The sequence below is a fragment of the Acipenser ruthenus genome, chromosome 2 (assembly GCF_902713425.1).
Source record: "Acipenser ruthenus chromosome 2, fAciRut3.2 maternal haplotype, whole genome shotgun sequence".
NCBI lineage: Eukaryota > Metazoa > Chordata > Actinopteri > Acipenseriformes > Acipenseridae > Acipenser > Acipenser ruthenus.
In genome coordinates, this window is record NC_081190.1 from 2,382,474 (window position 1) to 2,403,318 (window position 20,845).

Sequence of the window (20,845 nt, forward strand, 5' to 3'; positions counted from 1 at the left end):
AAATCTAGTCCTTACACACATCACAGATGGTAATATAATACATACACACACACACACACACACTTTAAACTACTCTAGGCACAGAACTAGATGACAGGTTTAGATTTTAGATTTTGATGACAGAGCACGTTTTTGATTAACTTGAATTAAATATTGTAAACAATGGAAGCACAAATATAACATTAAACAGATTAATGATCTTTTTAGTGCAAATGTTTTTTTTGTTTTTCCCCCATTACAAAAGAAAGTTACCTGCAGGATGTGAAATATGTATACATTTACAAAAGTATGCAAGACGCTGATTTACAAGTCCCTTGTCTAGTGTATATTTTTTTAATCACAACATTTTAAAGACATTTTTAGATGACATTAATAAGCTGCTCTTGCTAGTATTCACTGCACGTTACATGGCTTTTTCTTAACAAGCATTGGTGTAACTTGAGACACTTGACCTGATTCATAGAACTTCTGCAGTGAGCATTTCTGCTAAATTAATTATTTAGAGGTGGATTCAATTAACCAACCAGTGCAGGCGCATCAGAGCTGCACAACACAACCAGTGCAGGCGCATCAGAGCTTCACAACACAACCAGTGCAGGCGCATCAGAGCTGCACAACACAACCAGTGCAGGAGCATCAGAGCTGCACAACACAACCAGTGCAGGAGCATCAGAGCTGCACAACACAACCAGTGCAGGCGCATCAGAGCTGCACAACACAACCAGTGCAGGAGCATCAGAGCTGCACAACACAACCAGTGCAGGCGCATCAGAGCTGCACAACACAACCAGTGCAGGCGCATCAGAGCTGCACAACACAACCAGTGCAGGCGCATCAGAGCTGCACAACACAACCAGTGCAGGCGCATCAGAGCTGCACAACACAACCAGTGCAGGCGCATCAGAGCTGCACAACACAGCCAGTGCAGGCGCATCAGAGCTGCACAACACAACCAGTGCAGGCGCATCAGAGCTGCACAAAGCGTTATTCAAATCAAGATCTACACAGGCGAAGGTCACTGATGTGGATTAGGCTAATTTAACATTCCAGTTGAAACAAGTGCAGAAACAGCTGCTTTTATCTGACTCTCTGGAGAATAGCAATCCATACAAACCCAAGCAGCTGTTTCTTCAATTGCTTTACTTGGACTGGTAAATTAACCCAGTCAACACAAATGACCCTCACCTGAGGAGAGCTTATCTGAATAATCGAATCATTGTTCTGTGCAGCGCTCAGGAACGTACTGAGGGTACTCAATCGCTTAAAGATATTTTAAAGTAATGCCTATAGGAGGCTAGGATAGGTGTGTGATAAAAGTTTTGTGAAGATGGAGGTGCAAAATCAAGGCAGTTATTGCTTTCACCATGCAGAGTGAGACAGACAGAGACGATCGCTTTCATCATGCAGAGCGAGACAGACAGAGACGATCGCTTTCACCATGCAGAGTGAGACGGACAGACAGACAGACATCAGCACATAAGGCACCTCTTTTTTTTTAGGGCTTCTAGAATGATATTAACATTCTAGAAGCCTGTAATTTCTAACACACAGGCTTATATGCTGTGCCTCCTGAGAGTCTGATCAGATGTCTCCACTGAACGGCTGAAGAACAGGCACTTATTTTTATTGAATCCATCCCTTGGTAGCTGAGAGAGCCACACATGCTTAGACCAATCTAGTAAAAGTTGGTAGGCCACATGTTATTTTAGTATGTTATAATTTATTTCCCTGATTTACTGTAATTTTGTTGTACGTTTCAGTTGAATAGTTTTATAGCTTTTTGCTTTTCAACCTTCCATACTTTGTCTTAAAATAAATAAAATCCAGAAAGTGTTAAATCACATAAAAAAATAAACACACATCTTCGTCATCTCGTAAAGCAAACAATACATATCTGAAAACACTGTGTAACTTAAATTCTATGGGCATAAGTAATTGCCATAAATGCGGTTGTTCACAGCCCCTAATATAATGTAACCATTAACGTGACTGTAGTAAAACAGTCAGTGATGTGTGATGCACTGTCGTTCTGATTCTGACCCCTCCCAGTGAGATGAGACGAGGTTAAAAGCTCTCGAACCACACATGCACACGAGCCCGGCTCTTTTATATAGTGGTGAAGACGCTTGCTTGTAGTGTGCGTGGCTGCAAGCTCCTGCCCAGCCTCCTCCCTGGTACAGTAGCTAACAAAATAATACATTTCTATGCCATGCACATCCATTCACTATACACGTCTCAAAAACACAGTTTTGAAATAAATACATTTCAAAACTACACAAATAAATCTGTGTTTTATCAAACATATTTTTTATTGTAAAACAGGACAGGCAGTACAGCAACATGTTTAAGAAATCTCCAGTTGCAGGTTTGCTTTCAGACGCTGCTTTCAGCCAGCAAAATGCTTTGAATGCAGGAGACTCCGCTGAAATGACCTAGGAAGCGCACAGGTAACATACTTCTTGGAAGGGAAGTCAAGCAAACTGAGAAATTTGTTTCACCTAGTGAACTACCAAATGCCACGTTTTAAAATGAAAATACATGTGATGCCGTTTCTTTCCAAAATCGGAAGTGCATGACAGGTAAGACTTATGGAAGTATTTTGTTAGTTACGCTTTAAACAAAGTGATGTTGCAGATTATTTACAGAGCCGTCTACCTCACCCCCACACCATGATATTCTTAAGGCTGTGAATCTGTGTTGAACAGATTAAACACTCAAACCTTTTGTTTAAACACTTTACCATTTAAACTATCGGGATAGAAACAGGACTCCAATTGCATAGCAGTTTCACCCATTCCAGGTGTTAAGACGAGCTTGATTAGACCCAGTGTACAGGTAACAAACTCAAATGTGTCTTAAACACAGTAAAACGAGTACTTCCATCCTCGACGACATACATTTTCATTGAAACAGTACTTGATTTACTATTTATAGTTACCTCTTTATATTTTTCTTTTGTGTTTATTTCTCCTTTTACATCGATTTCCACACGCTGTATCCAATGACAGTGTTTTACAGTGCATCAAGATGAAGCATTTGAATCAATGCAATATCCCCGTTGGACAGCACATATTTGGTAAATGTTTAGTGAAGTATCACATGCCTTTTAAGATTTGTATTTCCGTTTATCATTTAAACCTTTACAGCCTCAGTTATTCTGGTATCCAGGGCAATGGCAGAGAGCAAAGCCGGGTTCAAAACTGAATTTAAAAACTAGAGATAAAACAGATCAAAGCCAGAATCAACGCACTGCTCCAACTGCCAACCCCAGCATTCTTTACAAAGACACATTACAATATTTGGTATTCTGTTACTCCCTTATTGAATCCTGTTGTAAAGTCAATTTGACAGCTTCTTTCCACAAAATTATATACTTACAATTCCTAAATCATTACTCGAAAAAAAAAAAAAGGCATTTCCCTCGTCCCCGCCCCGCCCCGCCCCCAACATCCATCCTTGCCTCCTCCTCTCCATAAAGGATTACAAATCTTGGTTAGTGAGGAGGCACAAGGAAGCAATTATAAGTTAAACAACCAGGGTCATACAACACAGCAAAGGAACCCTGAGAAACAATGGCACTGCACAAACCTTCCACATAATTTAGCATTCAGAAACATTACTGTGATTTTAAGGCACCTCTATGCTTACAGGTGACGGGCACTATGTGACTGTGTAGTGTAATGTACGGTATGGTTATAAAGGCAGCTATAAAGGTTCCTTTTATTCACAGTATAAAAAGGACAAATATAGGTGCAATTTCCGCAGAAACGTTAGTATCTGAAATGTATAACCATGCTTTAGATTTTTTTATTAATTCAATTTTACATACGCTTTTGTAAATTATTATTTTATTTTTAACTGAACTTTCCCTCTCTCAGAGTTGTACACATTTAGTGAAGATTTAAATTGCAATCTTACTTAAAAGGTTAATTCTTTTACATTAACAAACTCGGGAGAGAGACAAGGTCTAGCTGGAGCTTTTCCACAACAGAGATCTGCTGTGTGAGGCAGCTAGTGTAGCATGACACCTTTTACTACAAGTGGATACAGAGAAAACCAAATTCCCCGTCCAAACACAACACCCATCTCCTGCTGCAAGGCCAGTCAAGGACCATATGTAATTTAGTGCTTTAAGCTTAAAGTCTCTACCTCAACAGAGTCACACAATCTGTTATGCCAGTGCACAGACATTACAACCCCAGGTATTAGTATAAGAAATAATATCCCTGTTATTACACTGGTCTGGAATGATCTGTAACAGTAATCAGTAACAGGAAGTGATTGTATAAGAATAATAATAGATAGAAAGATAATAACATACTATTTCAGTAAGCATGACTGAGCTGTAACCACTGCAAATTATGAAAAGTTCAGCATCATAATGCATTCAGTCTGGACTCCAAATTGTTCTCATCGATTGCTGTATAAAAAGCATTTAAGAAAAAGGTAAAGCAAAACAAACACACACACATACTATGGGTTATAGACTGAACTTCAGGGCTAAAGATATTTCACCCTAACAAAAATAAGGAACTTCAACTGGATTGTTAATGAAGACACATGGGGGGACAGAGTAGGGCTGCCGGTAAACAGAATGACTGGTCAACAGAATGACCTTCGCTCGGTGTGTGTATGTCATTTTTCAGTACTTTTTGACTCCAATAAAACCGGCGGCAAAAAGCCCTAAGACACCCAGGTGAAATAAGCTATCTCATCCAGATCGATGGGGTAATCAGTGAGCAGTTGGGGCGTTTTATCAAAATGCTCCCCTTTGTAACTCCGCCACTTGCCTTTGGGGAGGTATATGTCCCTCTCTTGCTTGCCAGGCTCCAGCACGGGAGCCACCATGAGGGTGTCCCCGATGAGGAACTGCGAGTCGACTATGTGGGCATTCTCATCGTTGGGGGCGATCCACCAGAGGGGCCGGATGATGGGGTCCCCGGTATCCAACACCTCCCCCGCCAGCTCCAGAACCAGGGGGGCCACCAGGGTCTCGTGGAGGGCTGTGAACCTCTGCGCGATCTCGATGACCTCCTTGTCGTAGTGCCAGGGTGGGATGGAGAACTGCATGGAGGGCATGAATGCAGACAGCTCCAGCCAGCGGATGTAGAGCTCCCGGTCCGGCAGCTCCCCTGAGCCGTCGGTGCGGTTGGGGTAGACGTTGCCTCCGATCATGTCCGGCAGGATGAACTGGTACCCCAGGATGCTTATGGTGAGCACTGTAGGGATGAGGGACTTGAGGCCCAGCTCGAAGCCCCAGACGGAGTCCCGGTCAATGATGCGGAACAAGCAGGAGATGTTCTGCGACTGGTAACCCACTCGCAGCTCAGCGCGTTCGTAAAAAGGCATGGCCATCTCTGTGTAGCGCCGCGTGAAGTAGCTGGGGTCGGGCAGCGGGGTGAAAGTGCTGAACTGCTCAGGGAGGTAACTGGTTTCACCGGCATCGAACTTGAAGGAAGCTACCCCGTACTTGGACTTGAGGTCTTTCAAATTGGACAGGTACCAGTCCCGTGCCGCCGGGTTGGTGAAATCCAGGATGGCCCCAATGCCGTTCCACCAGCGCACCATGGCGGGCAGCTGGCCCGTGGGCTCCCTGACGAAAAGGCCCCTCTCGATGCCCACGCCGAAGTTGGAGGAGTTGTAATTGATGAACGGGTGCGTCCAGAGGGACACGTGGAAGCCGTCGTCCCTGAGCTTCTGGAACATCTCCGTGGCATTGGGGAACTTGACAGGGTCGAACTCGAAGTCACCGTAGTAGGTGGTGTACCGGTTGTCAAGCTCCAGGTGGCTGCAGTTGAAGTTGTTCTTCTTGATGTTCTCCGCGTATCTCAGGAGCTTCTCCCTGTCGATCCCAGACTTGTAGATGGCCCAGGTGGACCAGATGGGGTATTTGAAAATGTTTTCCGAGGGCACCTTGGTGGGCTTGTTGAAGTACCTCCTAACCATGTACTTGTGGATGGAGGTCACATCAGACCCGACGCAGACACGGTAACTCAGCTCTGGGAAAGGCTCCTGCCCAGGGGCAGGCTTGTAGGGGGTGTTCTGGTATCTGGCTTGGAAGTAGAGGGTCTCCTCTGTAGCGTTCCAGCCCAGGTGGAAGGGCACAGAGTCGTTTATCTTGATGGCGGTCGCGCTGGAGGAGAGCCAGTACCTCTCCAGGATTCCCCCAAAGGCATCACGGTTAGAGTAGATGTCGCTCGTCAAAAACGGTTTGGGAGGCTGCAACCCGGAGATCAAGATGGGCCAGTGCTGGGTGCTGGTTTCAGCACCCCCGTACCAGTGCGCCCCCTTATAGGACATGGCGTGCTCCACCTCACGCTCTGAAAACTCCTCCCAGCGCACGCGGTAGCACATCACAGTCTCTTTGGGCTTCACCGTCTGGATGAAAAAGTTCAGCTTCCCAGCATCAGACTGGGTGCAGCTCAGGATCTTACCATCCTTCGAACACGAGTCCAGGTCCAGGGCCCCTGACCTAAAAAAGTGCAAAGTTTGAAATTTAGCAATACACAATTAGAGGTGGGGGCTGTGAATAAGTGCATGATAGTTCCCCTACTGTGGTATTTTTACAATGCATTTCCCATGGTTATACTAGGCATTTAGCATAGTTTACCCTGGTTTTCCATGTTTATTAAGATGTTTTACGATACATTCCTATGCTTTTTACACTTCGCTTTGATTTTACTGTGGTAGTTTTAGAAGGGTTATAAATGGAATAATCAAGTAGACATGCTGGCCACCTGTAAACATTTCCTCACTATCAAGGCACTGCTTCTTGAGTATTTCATTTACATAACGCTTTGTGCATGAAGGTACAGAGGCAGTAGGAGTCCGATTTCCATCACTGTAAGGAGTAAGAAGCAAGAAAAAAAGAGGTCCCCAGACAAGTATTACAAAAGAACACTGAAAAACGAATCAACTATGGAAAAAATTCAACAAGACAAAGCAATGCTCCCTGCAAAGCTCGGTTATGACGAGAACCCTGCACACTGTGCCGGCGCGTTGTTACCAGGTGTATTTTTATTTAAATAAAATGTACAAATGAATAATAGTAACCTGAAGTCCATGCGGAAGACAATCTTCCCGCCCGGGCGGTTCCAGATGACGAAGCCATCGCGGTTGAGATCCAGCAGCTCAGTCTTGAGCAGGTCCGCCTTGCGCAGCGAGGCAGTGTAGTAGCTCCAGGCCACGACCGCAGCGAGCACCAGCAGCATTCCGAGGACGCTCGCCCCCACTAGTGGGCGCATTTGCTTGGTCTGCTTGAGCTTGGGGTTGACAGGGCTGGCGGCGACATTCCCCTGCACCATCTGATACATGACGTTCAATATCCTTGGCCTGCCACCTCTCTGCAGGGTATGGTATAGTGCCTGGATACGTGCGGGTTTGGGAGAAAGATAGCTGCAATAATGGCTCAACAGTGAAGCTGGGGTGGGAGGGGAGGTCCTTTAACTTTTCATTCTGCTAGGCAAGGAGGAAGAGGAGGGATAATGCTTGCCGGTCTCGTTTATTCCTTGGATTAACCTGAAAGGAAGAAGAAAAATAAGAAGAAGAATTTGGGAAACGCCAGATTTATTTTTATTTTGCATTTAATTTAATCAAAACTCACTGTGTACAAGTACTAGGGCGCCGACATTTCTACTGTAGCAATTTTCTTTATTAAGCAGGTGTCAAAAGTGTACCAAACTGTACCTAAAGAGACACACTGCTGTTCTTCGATGAACCCTGTTGGATGTAAACCTGCAACTCTCACAGCGTACAGTGCTCTGTTTGTAAAATGATATTAGCATCACATGATTGCCAATATCAAAATGACATTAGGGCACAGTGACCGCGCTGTGGGGGATTAAAAATACACTGGGAGTTTCACGGCTACAGCTACCAGCCAAGTGCATTACAGATCTCTGAGCAGCTGTCTTTAACACCAGCCTCTGCTCGACTCACTCAAAATACCTCGTTCAATAATGAAAAAAAAAACCCCCCAAAAACATAACTTATTCAAAATACTCCCTGCACAAGTTCACAGGCCTATTAAATTGATCTAAACAGTGCTGTAGAAAGAACTGCTGTTAAGTACTCAAATTAAGGATCCAATCAATAAATGTGATCTCGCTGATGCTTTTTCGCTCAAGGGTAATGCATTGACTGACTCATTTATTAAACGTCACAGAAGATAAAGAAACTTACAGTGGGGAAGAAGTCAGCAAATACAGACCTGTGACCTTTTGGGTGACGGCATAATATGTGCCTTCGTTTATTTTAAATAATCACAGTACTGGACGTGTACATTGAAAGTAACTAACAACAACCCTCCCGAAGTGCTGCAGAAATAAAATGCTACTGTCCAGTAGTAGGTGCATTTAATAACTCAAGTGGAAAATGACTCGTCTGAAATGCACTCAGAAATTATATCTACGTATTGAAGTGTTTATTTTAAAATGTGAACATTTGGTTGCTTTCTCTCGTCTGACTACTTTGTTAGTTCGTGTACAGTCTCAGCAAAGTTTCTCGTCTCCTACTCTGCCAGTCTGACTTCCAGAAGACAGGCTATTGCAATACCTAAAAAACCCTGAGACTGACAGAGTTGCTCGATCTCAATTTTCTTTTCTTTGCCTATCGAGTAGAATACCAAACTATTCGTGTCTAATCTTTACTAAAACGTGGGGTCTCTTTTTCTTAAATGAAATACAACATCAAACGTTATGAAATGTAACATGATAGAAATAACAAGCCCTGTGTTTGTGCATGCTAACTAAAACAACTCACTTCTGCTTCCACGGGACAACTTCACAGAAACAGCAAATTGTTAATGCACCTAGAAAAACAACACCACACGTCGTCTGGTAAAGACGCATACGGTTATGATGAGCAATGTTAAACAAAATAGTGTATGTATGTGTGTCTGTGTATACACTTGTATATATAAAAACAACAATACCTTTTTGTCAGAAACTAGACAGTAAACATTCTTACCCCCAACCGAATCCCGCCTCCTGCTCGGGAAAATCAGGCAAAAAAACACATTACGTCGCACTTAGGACGTTAAGGATTGGACTAGAGAACAATCAATCAAATACAAATAACGACGCTGACTGAAAAGACTTCTGGGAATTGTAGTATTTTCAGCTATCCTGCTCTGTTTGTAATTGCAACCTTCACTGTCATGACTCATGTATGTGCGCAAGTTTTTGTTGTTGTTGTCACAAATACACTTGGTTTCTTAATAGATATTCAGCACGTTAGCTATATAAAAACATGCAGCACATTCGCCTTTAAATGGCCTGTTTTCAAGTTTGCTTTAACCGAAAATAAGCTCTTTGCGTTTCCCATTGTTCTGTGTGTAAGACATGTTTAGACAGTTGATTTGAACAAAACTCTTAAAAATATCTTTCCTTTTGTGAAATGATTCCCTTTCGCGGCTTTGAGATTGTGAACAGGTCTGGAGGAAGACAGTGTGGCGTTCTTTCAGGGAGCACGCATTCGAGTTCAGTTCAATTAGTATGTTAAAATCAATACCTCAGTATTCCCAATACCCATATTCTAAATAAGCCTCTGATTCATGTGAGATTTTATTGTGATATTTACTAACTCATATTCACGCAAACAGATATCCTGCATGCATATTCATATCAGATTTGCTGATTTAAGAGTTACTACCTCTACTTATAGAAAAGACCAATTATAGGCAGCTGTTGAATGCTTGCTCTTACATGTGGAGTAATTGATATTTACTCTGAAGCCGAGATATGAACTCAATATTTTTGATGGCTGAATCTTAACGTACTGATTTATGCTATTTTGATATTAATCTTCTTTTCTGCTTTTGTACTGTACCTCGTTTCTAACTTATTGATAACATTCATAAAATATAAAGTGGTTTACTGCTACAACCTTGAAGTTGAAAAAGGCATGTATAATTAAGTGCTGATTAAGTTCCAAGGCTGTGATTATGGGAACACGTTATAATTTAGAGAAATGGAGGACAGAGCAGCCTGAACATGACATAAAGAGTATAAATTAAGCCATTATTCTATATAACTAAAGTGGCCCCAGCCTTCACGGTATACAAGAGCCGTCATTCAGAGACTATTGTACAGTAATGTTCCTGTTTTTGCTGTTGTTGAGCTGTAATTGAGCTGTAATGAACTCTGAACCGGGGGGTGTCACGATGTCACATTTTTAGAAATGGTCTACCTAGTTTGGAAATTTTGCGTGGGCATGTGTTAAAATGTACACAGAAAGGTGTCTGATTTGTGTTCAAAATAATCAAATGCATTTGAGTCTATTTAGTTATTCTAAATGGTGTTGGATTAAATAATAATAATAATAATAATAATAATAATAATAATAATAATAATAATAATAATAACTATAACTGCCATCGTTTAAATCATTCAAATAGATTCCTTGCTGGTGTTTTACTAGTGCTAGTGACATGAACATGGGGTTTTCAAGCTCGAATACTCTTAAAACATTTTAATAAATATTCAGCTCTTTTAAAATTTAAGTTTGAATTAGCTGGAAAATAAAAGTATAATTTATACCATATTATAAAGAAACATATCAGAAGTAAAATATACCCAGTACCCCCTTAAATGTTTTTCCCGTGGTTATACTGTGCATTTACTAGAGTTTACCATGTTTTGCTCTGTATTAATATGCTTACCATACTACTCTGGGCTTTACAAATTTTACCAGTACCTATGCTTTACCATGCTTTCACTTTGCTTTATCACACTTTGCTATGCTTTTAAGGGAGTCATTTATAAATTGAACGAATACAAACATGGTCATTTTTTTGCCACAACTACATTTCCAGCAGTGTTAGTTCAAATATTCATCCCAGAACTTATTTTATAAAGTTGTGTATTTATTTATTTATTTTTTTTAGCAAAAAAAACTAAACTCTTTCACGCTTTCTGTCCCATGGTAATGTGATGGAACTTTGAAAAGTTCTGAGCCGAACCAAACTTTAGAAAGTTACAAAGACGACACCCCAGTTTTATTTTGCAGCTTGTCTGACACAGTTTCTGTTCTCTTTGCTGGCTCTCTGCTCTCTTTCCTGTGTGTCTCACTGCAGATAGTGCCATTTAGTTCTTAGTTTCCAGGGTACCTTAGCAACACATTCGGTCTTCTTTATGAAATAGTAGGATATAAAAAGCTGGTTCTGTTCCTGCTGTAGAGTTTCTCAGTTTAGTAAATCAGCGCAGTGATTTGTGTTTATCAATCATTGTGTTGCAGTTTCTATCAGACCTCGTTCCCAGTTAACTCCATACTGTGTACAAGTCCACCCTGGCATATGTGGGCTCCCAATTTAGAATGTCCAATTATGTTCCCTCACTGTATCAATTCCCCACACAGCTGAGGAGAACTGAAGGTTCAGTGGGAGTCCTCTGATCCCACCACAGTGCCAGGAACTCGAGAGCGGATGTTAGCGAGCTACTGGCCTCTGGAGGACAAAGACCAGCCCTGCAGGTGTCCCTCTGAGCTCACTAGCCGCCTGGTCGGTATGGTTTGCCGATATGGACTGCCAACTTCACACAGCCAGGATGCGAACCTGCGCTCCCCTGACTATATGACTCAACCTGCACTGTGGGAGCCTTGGTTTTCCTATTCTAGCATATGCTTTTCCTATGCTTACATAGAATCTCACAAACAGGTGAGTGCACTTAAATAATGGGAGTGCGCTTGTATAGCAGATGTGGTCATTGTCATAACATGCCATGATGCTGTACAGGAAAGCAGATTTAGAAACATGCATTGCCCCACATCTTGAATGTTAGATCATATTCAATCACAGGGGTGCTTATATTCCTAAATGGACTCACAGGGCTATATGTGAAACCAGAGGAGTAAATGCATTGTAAATAGTGTGTGCCCAGGTACATGCCCATTTAAACTATTATACAATACACAATGGATCAGTCGCAGTGAAGACTGAAGTTATTTAAAGATGGGACACGTAGAAAAAATGACCTTAAAATTGAAACGTATTGAAGTATCTGTGCACAGCTAGGTATGAGGTGTGGTATTATTATTATCACTGAGTTATTTTTACATGTCTTATTGGTTTTTCACCAGGTGCTTGAGCTTATCAATGATTTAGCAAAATCTATGCTGGTGAATTCCAGTCCGAAGTATACTCCCAGTAATGCATGCAGTCATGAAATGTTTTGGCATGTGGTTGAGAACACCCTAAAACACCCTCTTTCTAACAGCGACTTTCCTGTTGTACATAGGCTTCCAAAAAAGAAGGTGATACAATGTGGGAACCCCAGGTCACCTGCACCAAACAAAACATCAGTGCTTTGGGCCTCAGAAACCAGGTACAGAGGACAGCTGGAAACTAAGTGGAGACAGACTTTGAATAGCAGGGAGGAGACACTTCTTCACACAGAGCGGTGAGGGTATGGAATGGCTTACCTAGCCTTGCTGTTGAGGCAGAATCACTTGGATCCTTTAAGACCTAACGTGACAAAGGTCTGAGATCAATCAACTACTAGGAACCTGACTAGCATAGAAGAGCCGAATGGCCACCTCCTGTTCGTAAATTTTTACTGGATCAAGGGTACAGCAGCAGTGTCCTCCACCTGGGATTGAACCCACGACCCTCCGGTCAGGAGTCCAGAGCCCTAAGCACTACTCCACACTGCTGCCCACACACTTATGTTCTTATGAAAGGCAAGGAGAGACCTCCGGAATCAGAAGTAGAGTTTTCTACACAGGGGTGTAGACAAAACTAACTGACCTGCTTTTAGCAGCGATTAGGAGGAATGCATGTACACCACTGCTACCAGGCCTGCTTTCAAAGAAAATGTTATCATGAAGTAAAAGAATGTTAGGACATTCAATACTAATGTTTTTTCGACTGGTGAAGTGCCTATACTGGTTTTGTATTACATGAACCCCGCACAGGTGTGAATAGCACTTGTCACACTTTGCCCCCTGGTGGCGGAGCTCGCACTACAGTAAGTAAATGAAACAAAACATTTGTTTCAGTCGAGACGTCTGTAATGGAATGTATTAAGTTTCTTTCAGTGTATTTTTAAATGTAGCACCATTGAATGTTTAACTATACCCCAGTCAGTCTTTCCTAAATAACTTACACAAACATGCCTTCCATTTTTCAATGGCTTTCTCTTCATGGAAGGATGAAAAAAGTAAACTGTGAAACATCCTCTGGTGAATGACTTGGTGCTGTGCGGATTGGACGGGAAACCAATGCATCCCTGTGGCAGGCTGGCTTGAGCAGTGATGTCAGACCCGGAAGACCCGGAGGATGAAATGAATCAATCAATCAGTCAGTCAATCTTTATTTTATATAGCGTCTTTCATAGTGGACCACCATCACAAAGCGCTTTACAAGATGCAGTAACAACAAGAAAATCCAGAATACTTTAAAATACAGAGAAATGCATCATACATGATATACAGTAAAAAAAAAAAAGTCACCTGCACCAAACAAAACATCAGTGCTTTGGGCCTCAGAAACCAGGAACAGAGGACAGCTGGAAACTAAGTGGAGACAGACTTTGAATAGCAGGGAGGAGACACTTCTTCACACAGAGCGGTGAGGGTATGGAATGGCTTACCTAGCCTTGCTGTTGAGGCAGAATCACTTGGATCCTTTAAGACCTAACGTGACAAAGGTCTGAGATCAATCAACTACTAGGAACCTGACTAGCATAGATGAGCCGAATGGCCACCTCCTGTTCGTAAATTTTTACTGGATCAAGGGTACAGCAGCAGTGTCCTCCACCTGGGATTGAACCCACGACCCTCCGGTCAGGAGTCCAGAGCCCTAAGCACTACTCCACACTGCTGCCCACACACTTATGTTCTTATGAAAGGCAAGGAGAGACCTCCGGAATCAGAAGTAGAGTTTTCTACACAGGGGTGTAGACAAAACTAACTGACCTGCTTTTAGCAGCGATTAGGAGGAATGCATGTACACCACTGCTACCAGGCCTGCTTTCAAAGAAAATGTTATCATGAAGTAAAAGAATGTTAGGACATTCAATACTAATGTTTTTTCGATTGGGGAAGTGCCTATACTGGTTTTGTATTACATGAACCCCGCACAGGTGTGAATAGCACTTGTCACACTTTGCCCCCTGGTGGCGGAGCTCGCACTACAGTAAGTAAATGAAACAAAACATTTGTTTCAGTCGAGACGTCTGTAATGGAATGTATTAAGTTTCTTTCAGTGTATTTTTAAATGTAGCACCATTGAATGTTTAACTATACCCCAGTCAGTCTTTCCTAAATAACTTACACAAACATGCCTTCCATTTTTCAATGGCTTTCTCTTCATGGAAGGATGAAAAAAGTAAACTGTGAAACATCCTCTGGTGAATGACTTGGTGCTGTGCGGATTGGACGGGAAACCAATGCATCCCTGTGGCAGGCTGGCTTGAGCAGTGATGTCAGACCCGGAAGACCCGGAGGATGAAATGAATCAATCAATCAGTCAGTCAATCTTTATTTTATATAGCGTCTTTCATAGTGGACCACCATCACAAAGCGCTTTACAAGATGCAGTAACAACAAGAAAATCCAGAATACTTTAAAATACAGAGAAATGCATCATACATGATATACAGTAAAAAAAAAAAATGCAAATCACACAGCAGACTGGGGTATGAAACGTGCTGATGTGCGCATTTATTAAACAAAACAAAAGATTTAACAAAACACAAAACAAACGGCACATGGGCCAAAACAAACAAACTAAAACACAGATAATAATTATAACAAGTACCGTGCTGTACCTCCTCTCACTCCCGTTCTCTACTCCTGAACACCTCTCCTCTCCGTGCAGCCACAGCTGCAGGTCTTTTATATTATGGCAGAGGGATTAACTGGCTATTCATTATCTTGTTAACCCCTGAGCCATAGAGTCTGCATGAGTTTACTAAAGATGCATGACTGTCAGCTAATTCAATAATTACCAGCTGACAGTCACGCATTCTCACGAGAGAATAAAAAATAAACAATACAGGCTTTCTGTCGTCATATATATATATATATATATCATAATGCCATAAATCATAATAAACAGCACACAAATACACATAAGGGCCGGGCTCCCCGTCACAATCCCTTAGTCTATTATTATGTGTTGCAGGCTTTCCTTGATTAATAAAGAGGTCAGTTACATATGTGTTGCTTCCACTTTGAGAGTTCAACTGGATCAGCTGTATCAGGCTGTGCTGTTAATGGGAGCCTTGGTGATGCTTATTTATTGAAACTTTACCGTGTTGTTTTAAGACAGGATAGCAGGATTTTGAATCCCGGTGAAAGTGAATGGCAAAGAGATTCACCTTGTCATGTAATGTATAAAATCTACAGCGGTTTCCTCAATACCACGTGCTCTCCAACAGAAATCATAAGAAGTACAGGAAGAAATGGCCTGAATGATCATTTTTACGTAGATGACACTCAGATCTATATTCATTCTAAATCGATATTGATGCTGCTGCCTCTGTTCTTACTGCCTGTATCTCTGATATAAAAAGTTGGATGTGGCAACATTTTTTACACCTAAATTGTAAGACTGAGGTTATGCTGTTAGGTACTTCCCATCAGCTACGTAAAACCAATGCTGTAAATTTGTCAGTTGATGGTACCATGCTCGAGTTCAGATCTAAAATGAAAAATCTGGGTGTGATTTTTGATCCTGGGTTAACCTTTAAACCGCATGTGGTGAATACTGTCAAGGTTTCATTTTTTCACCTCAGAAATATAGCGAGGCTTTGACCTATGCTCTCTGTATCTGCGGCTGAAAAATTGGTTCATGCGTTTGTTTTCTCTAGGATTGATTATTGTAACGCCCTGCTTGCTGGTGTCTCTAATAGCATTTCAACAAATTGCAAAATGTTCAAAATTCTGTGGCTAGAATTTTGTCTAGGTCGCGCTCTAGGGATTACACCTGTGTTGGAGGCCTTGCATTGGCTGCCTGTTAGGTTTCAAGTGGATTTTAAAATCCTTCTCCTGACCTACAAGGCTGTCCATGGGCTTGCTCCTCTTTATTTGTCAGATCTTTTAACCTTTTACACACCCACTCGCAAACTCCGCTTCACCGATCTTAATTATTATTTTTGTAATTCTAGTAATTATTTTTATTATTTTCTCCCAATTTGGAATGGCCAATTTTTTTTTTTAAGCTCAGCTCACCGCTACCACCCTTGCGCTGACTCAGGAGTGGCGAAGACAAACACACACTGTCCACCGAAGCGTGTGCCGTCAGCCGACCGCTTTTTTTCACACTGCAGACTCACCCTGCAGCCATTCAAGAGCTACAGTGTCAGAGGACAACCCAGCTCTCGGACAGCTTACAGGCAAGCCTACAGGTGCCCGGTCAGACTACAGGGGTCGCTGGTGCGCGGTGAGCCGAGGACACCCTGGCCGACCTAACCCTCCCCACCTCCCGGGCAACGCTCAGCCAACTGAGCGCCGCCCCCTGGGAGCTCCTGTCCACAGTCAGCTGTGGAATAGCCTGGACTCGAACCGGCAACGTCCAGGCTATAGGGCACATCCTGCACTCCACGTGGAGCGCCTTTACTGGATGCGCCACTCGGGAGCCCCTGCGCCATCGATCTTAGACTGTTGTGTGTCCCTTCTGCTCGCCTGCGCTCTATGGGTGACAGGGCCTTCTGTTACTATGTCCCAAAACTGTGGGACTCTATTCCGTTAGAGATCAGCAACTTTGAGTGTTTTGTTTCTATGTGTTATTGTTTTTGTTGTATTTACCTTTGTTCTGTGAAGTGCTCTGAAATGATTGCTTTTAAGGGCGCTATATACAATTATTATTATTATTATTATTATTATTATTATTATTATTATTATTATTATTATTATTATTAACATCAGTTTGTCTTTAATTTTGAAGAAAAGCTTCTCATGATAGGAGCTCCGGAGGAAGAGAATGGAAGAGACGGGACATGCCAGCCTTCAAGTTAGTCTCTCGGAAACAAACTCAGGGTGAATTATGTAGTGGCCCGGCTGGGATTTTTTGACAACCTGGAAGCAGCTGTATTCACACCTGCGGGAAAAGACAAGAAGAAAACAGCCCTGTACTTTCACGACAATCGTGTGATCTAGTGGTTAGAGCAGAGTGACTGGGAGGCAGTGTGGTCTAGAAGTTAGAGCACCTTCTGGCAGGGAGGCAGTGTGGTCTAATCATTAGCGACGATGGACTGTTTGATCAGAGGGAGTGATAGAAGTGTATTTAAAGATAAAAGGGTAGAAAAGCAAGCTCTAACTTTGCAGCTCTATTATTTCTGCTCAACACACCACTTACCTAAAGTCCATGGCTGTCTTTGGGCGGAACCTGTTCTGGCAGGCGAGTGGTGCAGGGTGGGGGCTGGAGGAACTGTATTTTGTGTACCTTGGGCAGGAATCGTGCACCTTCGGGGGTTCAGAATCTGGGATTACTCTGGAAGGAATATTTAAAGGTTTGCGTGTACGTAGGGTATGAGTATTCTGCAAAGTGATGTGGGGTGTGTTTAAGCATGGATCACACACTAGACCTGTACTATGGAATAAAATACTAATTACTAATCATGAATTACAAGTGGTATACCATTAACTACCATCCTGAATCATGATGTATTAGCAAAGGTACACCATTAGAGAAGGTACCGGTACACCATTATTTTTAAACTGTACCTTTTTGCAAAGTGCACTAAAGTATAGTGAAAGCATGATAACGCATAGGTAAGCACTGATAAGTGGTAAAGCATGGTAAACTATGGTAAATACATAGTATAACCACAAGAAAAGTGCAATATTAGCATGGTAATATTTTATAAGGGGAGGGGCCTTGCACAGCACTCTGTACCTGTACCTCTCTATGTTGTGTGGAATTGTTTGGAGCTTCTTCTCATTGGCTGGGGATCCACACACCCTGGGGTCCAGGCCCTGCAGTCTCTTCAGCTGACCAGCTGTGGCAGCCCTAACCCCACTGCCTGAGTGAGAGCCCTGCCTGTGAAAGTCTGGTCCAGGCAGAGTCAGAGGGGATAATAGGAACCGGACAGGGTTTGTCTTCTTGGGTTGGGGTTTCTGCATATGCAAGGCAAGTCTGCCCTCTGGTGGGAAAAACGAGAAGGTAAACACCAAGCAATATTTACACAGTTTCTTGACACAGCTTTACTGGGGAGGATAATTGTTTGGTTAAATTCATGAAACATGAAGTGAAAGAAGCAATGGGCAGAACCTTTAGTAAGTCTTTTAGTACTATGTACTAGCATGTGGGGAACTGACCAGAGGCTAGTTTGCATATATTTGTGATGATCAATCGAAGAACAATCAGGACAAAATGAAAGCCTTCCTTTATAAAGGCTAAACTTAAACAAAGTTCCCTTTGCATCCACAATACACATCACTGGAACAGAGAGACTAAATTAAAGTACAAACAGGACCGTTATTCCTTAATATAAAATGTCCACATTTTGGGGTGTAAACAACAACTAGAAGGGTGTTTGCCCAATGTGGAACAGCCATGGAAGAGACAGCACATTTTTAGATAGTGTCTTCATATTTGGTACACATCTGTATTCTATGATTGTCACTTCACTGGACTGGCTTGTTTGGCGGTTTGCTCCCAGCCCCCGCCCTGTTGCACCTGACTTGTTAAAGGTAAGTATTACCAAGACCAACAGGTCATTACAGGAGGTCCCTTTCTGGGGGGTAGTTACACCTTTACCTGGAGGGAAGAGGTCGGCAGTGCAGGAAGGAAGGTGGTAGCAGCTGTAGGGGGATCGTGTCGATATGTAATTATGAACCAGCTGTCGGACTCTGTCCTGAATGACACCATGGTCACATGGTAATCTTTTGGGAAACAGGAAGCCCTACAGAAACAAAATAGCCATGAGCAAGATATCTACTCTTGCACGGGTATGCCCTTATAAAGGGTTACCACTGGATTTTTGAACACTGCTTTTGCTTTTCCCATGGTTATACTATGTATTTACAATCGTTTACCCTGGTTTGACATGTTATTACTATGCTTTAACTATTCTTTACAGTGCGTACCTATGCTTTATTACACTTTGCTATGCTTTTACTATGGGAGATTTATATAAGGGTGTGGCAGGAGATACCTTTCAGCACACAGATAACCTCACAATCAGAACAGTACATGCATGTGGTGTTTTTGTCAACAGAAACGAAGTAAGGGAATAACCCTTGGCATCTGTGATCCGTTAGTGTAAATGTGAATTAAAATGGATATGACAGGATCTGTATCATTCATATGACCAGAGGTTAAAACACTATTACGTGTGTTAAACCTGACCTGCTCAGATGGCTTTGATCATGAATATATTCCAGAACGAGACATTATCTAGTCCAGTAACTGTACTACACACAGTGGCTAATGTGTAGACAAAATAAGAAAATGTGTAGACAAAATAATTATACTGCAGGAATGAAAAAAAAGACTCCTGGTCCATTCCAGGTTTTACTACGAGTTTAATAAGATACACTTGAGCTTCTTACTGATACACTGTGGCTAATCAAGCTTGTATTACAATCTGGAATGAGTGAAACTGCTTTGCAATAAGAGTCTTATTTCCATGATATGTGTATGATTTCATAAAAAAAAAAAATGGTCACAGTGCTATTATTATTTATTTCTTAGCAGACGCCCTTATCCAGGGCGACTTACGATTGTTACAAGATATCACATTATTTCACATTATACAGATATCACATTATTTTACATACAATTACCCATTTATACAGTTGGGTTTTTACTGGAGCAATCTAGGTAAAGTACCTTGCTCAAGGGTACAACAGCAGTATCCCCCACTGGGGATTGAACCCACAACCCTCCGGTCAAGAGTCCAGAGCCCTAACCACTACTCCACACTGCTGCCCTATTCAAGACCAGATATGTGGATATACTAATAATAAAACAGTGGTGCTAGCAATGAGAAGCACGTGTTTTAAACCGCAGGGTACACTAATCCTCAGCCCTGTATTGCACCCCTATAGTAAATGAACCCCGCTCAGACTCTGGTACGCAGTTGTGTCCCTACCGGTTTGGGGTGGGGGTTGTTCCTTCTGGTCGCTGATGAAGGTCTTGCCTTTGTTGGCTTCCCCAAGCCTGGGGCTTTGTACTCATCTGTGTAGGTGCTGTTATTGGCTCGGGAGCTGTGGAGAGCTGCAACGAGCATTTCCAACCAGGGCATTCACTCCAAGAGGCAGCAGCTTCAATCTGTCTCCCAGAGGAACTCCACTGCAGGCTTTATATGGAGACAGTCCCTCAGGTGCACAGGACCCTGCCCCCTGCCATCCATTGGCTAACTTCATGACTTCTTGGAAAGCTCAGAGCAAATACCCTTTAGTTTATAGACTTCTAAAGAAGAATGAATAATTGTTGCTATAGCATTTAGTTGCCCAGTGGACTGGGCTGTGTGCATTATTTTTTTTGTGCTCCCTTGAAGTGTACCATACTGTAACAAGGGTTGAAATGACAACAGGACTAGCAGAAGGCACAGGTGTCATTGTCCATCCATCAACAGTCCAAAGCACCTTTAACCAATTTCTGTGTTCTTGCGCATATTTTAGCCTTTTAGTCTTGTTCCCTTTTCTTAACAGAGGTAAGCACAAAGAGGTATTCTTACTGCAACACTATATATATATATATATATATATATATATATATATATAGTAAAATGTGAATGTTTCTATTACAATGTACATCCAGTATAAAGGACACATTCTGTTGGTCCATTATCTGGCCTTACTATCAAGGTTTTACTGTACTGTACTATAATTCAAACTGTCACTTCTCTATAAGGGCAGCAAGAGGATCCTTTAGAGAAACAGAACTCGGGGCCTGGGA

The 20,845-nt window shown here is 42.3% G+C and overlaps 1 protein-coding gene across 2 annotated transcripts; it reads right to left on the reverse strand.

The window, feature by feature from the left end:
* Nucleotides 1-3,442: 3,442 nt before the first annotated feature.
* On the reverse strand, nucleotides 3,443-9,073 carry LOC117403695 (myogenesis-regulating glycosidase-like). Of its 2 annotated transcripts, none has more exons than XM_034006019.3 (3): nucleotides 8,968-9,073; nucleotides 7,054-7,518; nucleotides 3,443-6,472 (listed from the first exon to the last, which is right to left on the reverse strand). In XM_034006019.3, exons 2-3 carry the CDS (start codon nucleotides 7,311-7,313, stop codon nucleotides 4,684-4,686), a joined length of 2,049 nt encoding a protein of 682 aa, XP_033861910.2. In that variant the 5' UTR covers nucleotides 7,314-7,518; nucleotides 8,968-9,073; the 3' UTR covers nucleotides 3,443-4,683. The 2 variants fall into 2 exon arrangements, with proteins under 2 accessions (XP_033861910.2, XP_033861911.2); XM_034006020.3 differs by having other exon boundaries at nucleotides 8,933-9,050.
* Nucleotides 9,074-20,845: the final 11,772 nt, after the last annotated feature.

Bases quoted from the DNA above. Each gene is read 5' to 3' on its own strand.
- LOC117403695 (XM_034006019.3), bottom strand. From the start codon at position 7,313: ATGTATCAGATGGTGCAGGGGAATGTCGCCGCCAGCCCTGTCAACCCC. The intron at 6,473-7,053 runs GTTACTATTATT...GCACTTTTTTAG, and splicing joins GTCTTCCGCATGGACTTCAG to GTCAGGGGCCCTGGACCTGG.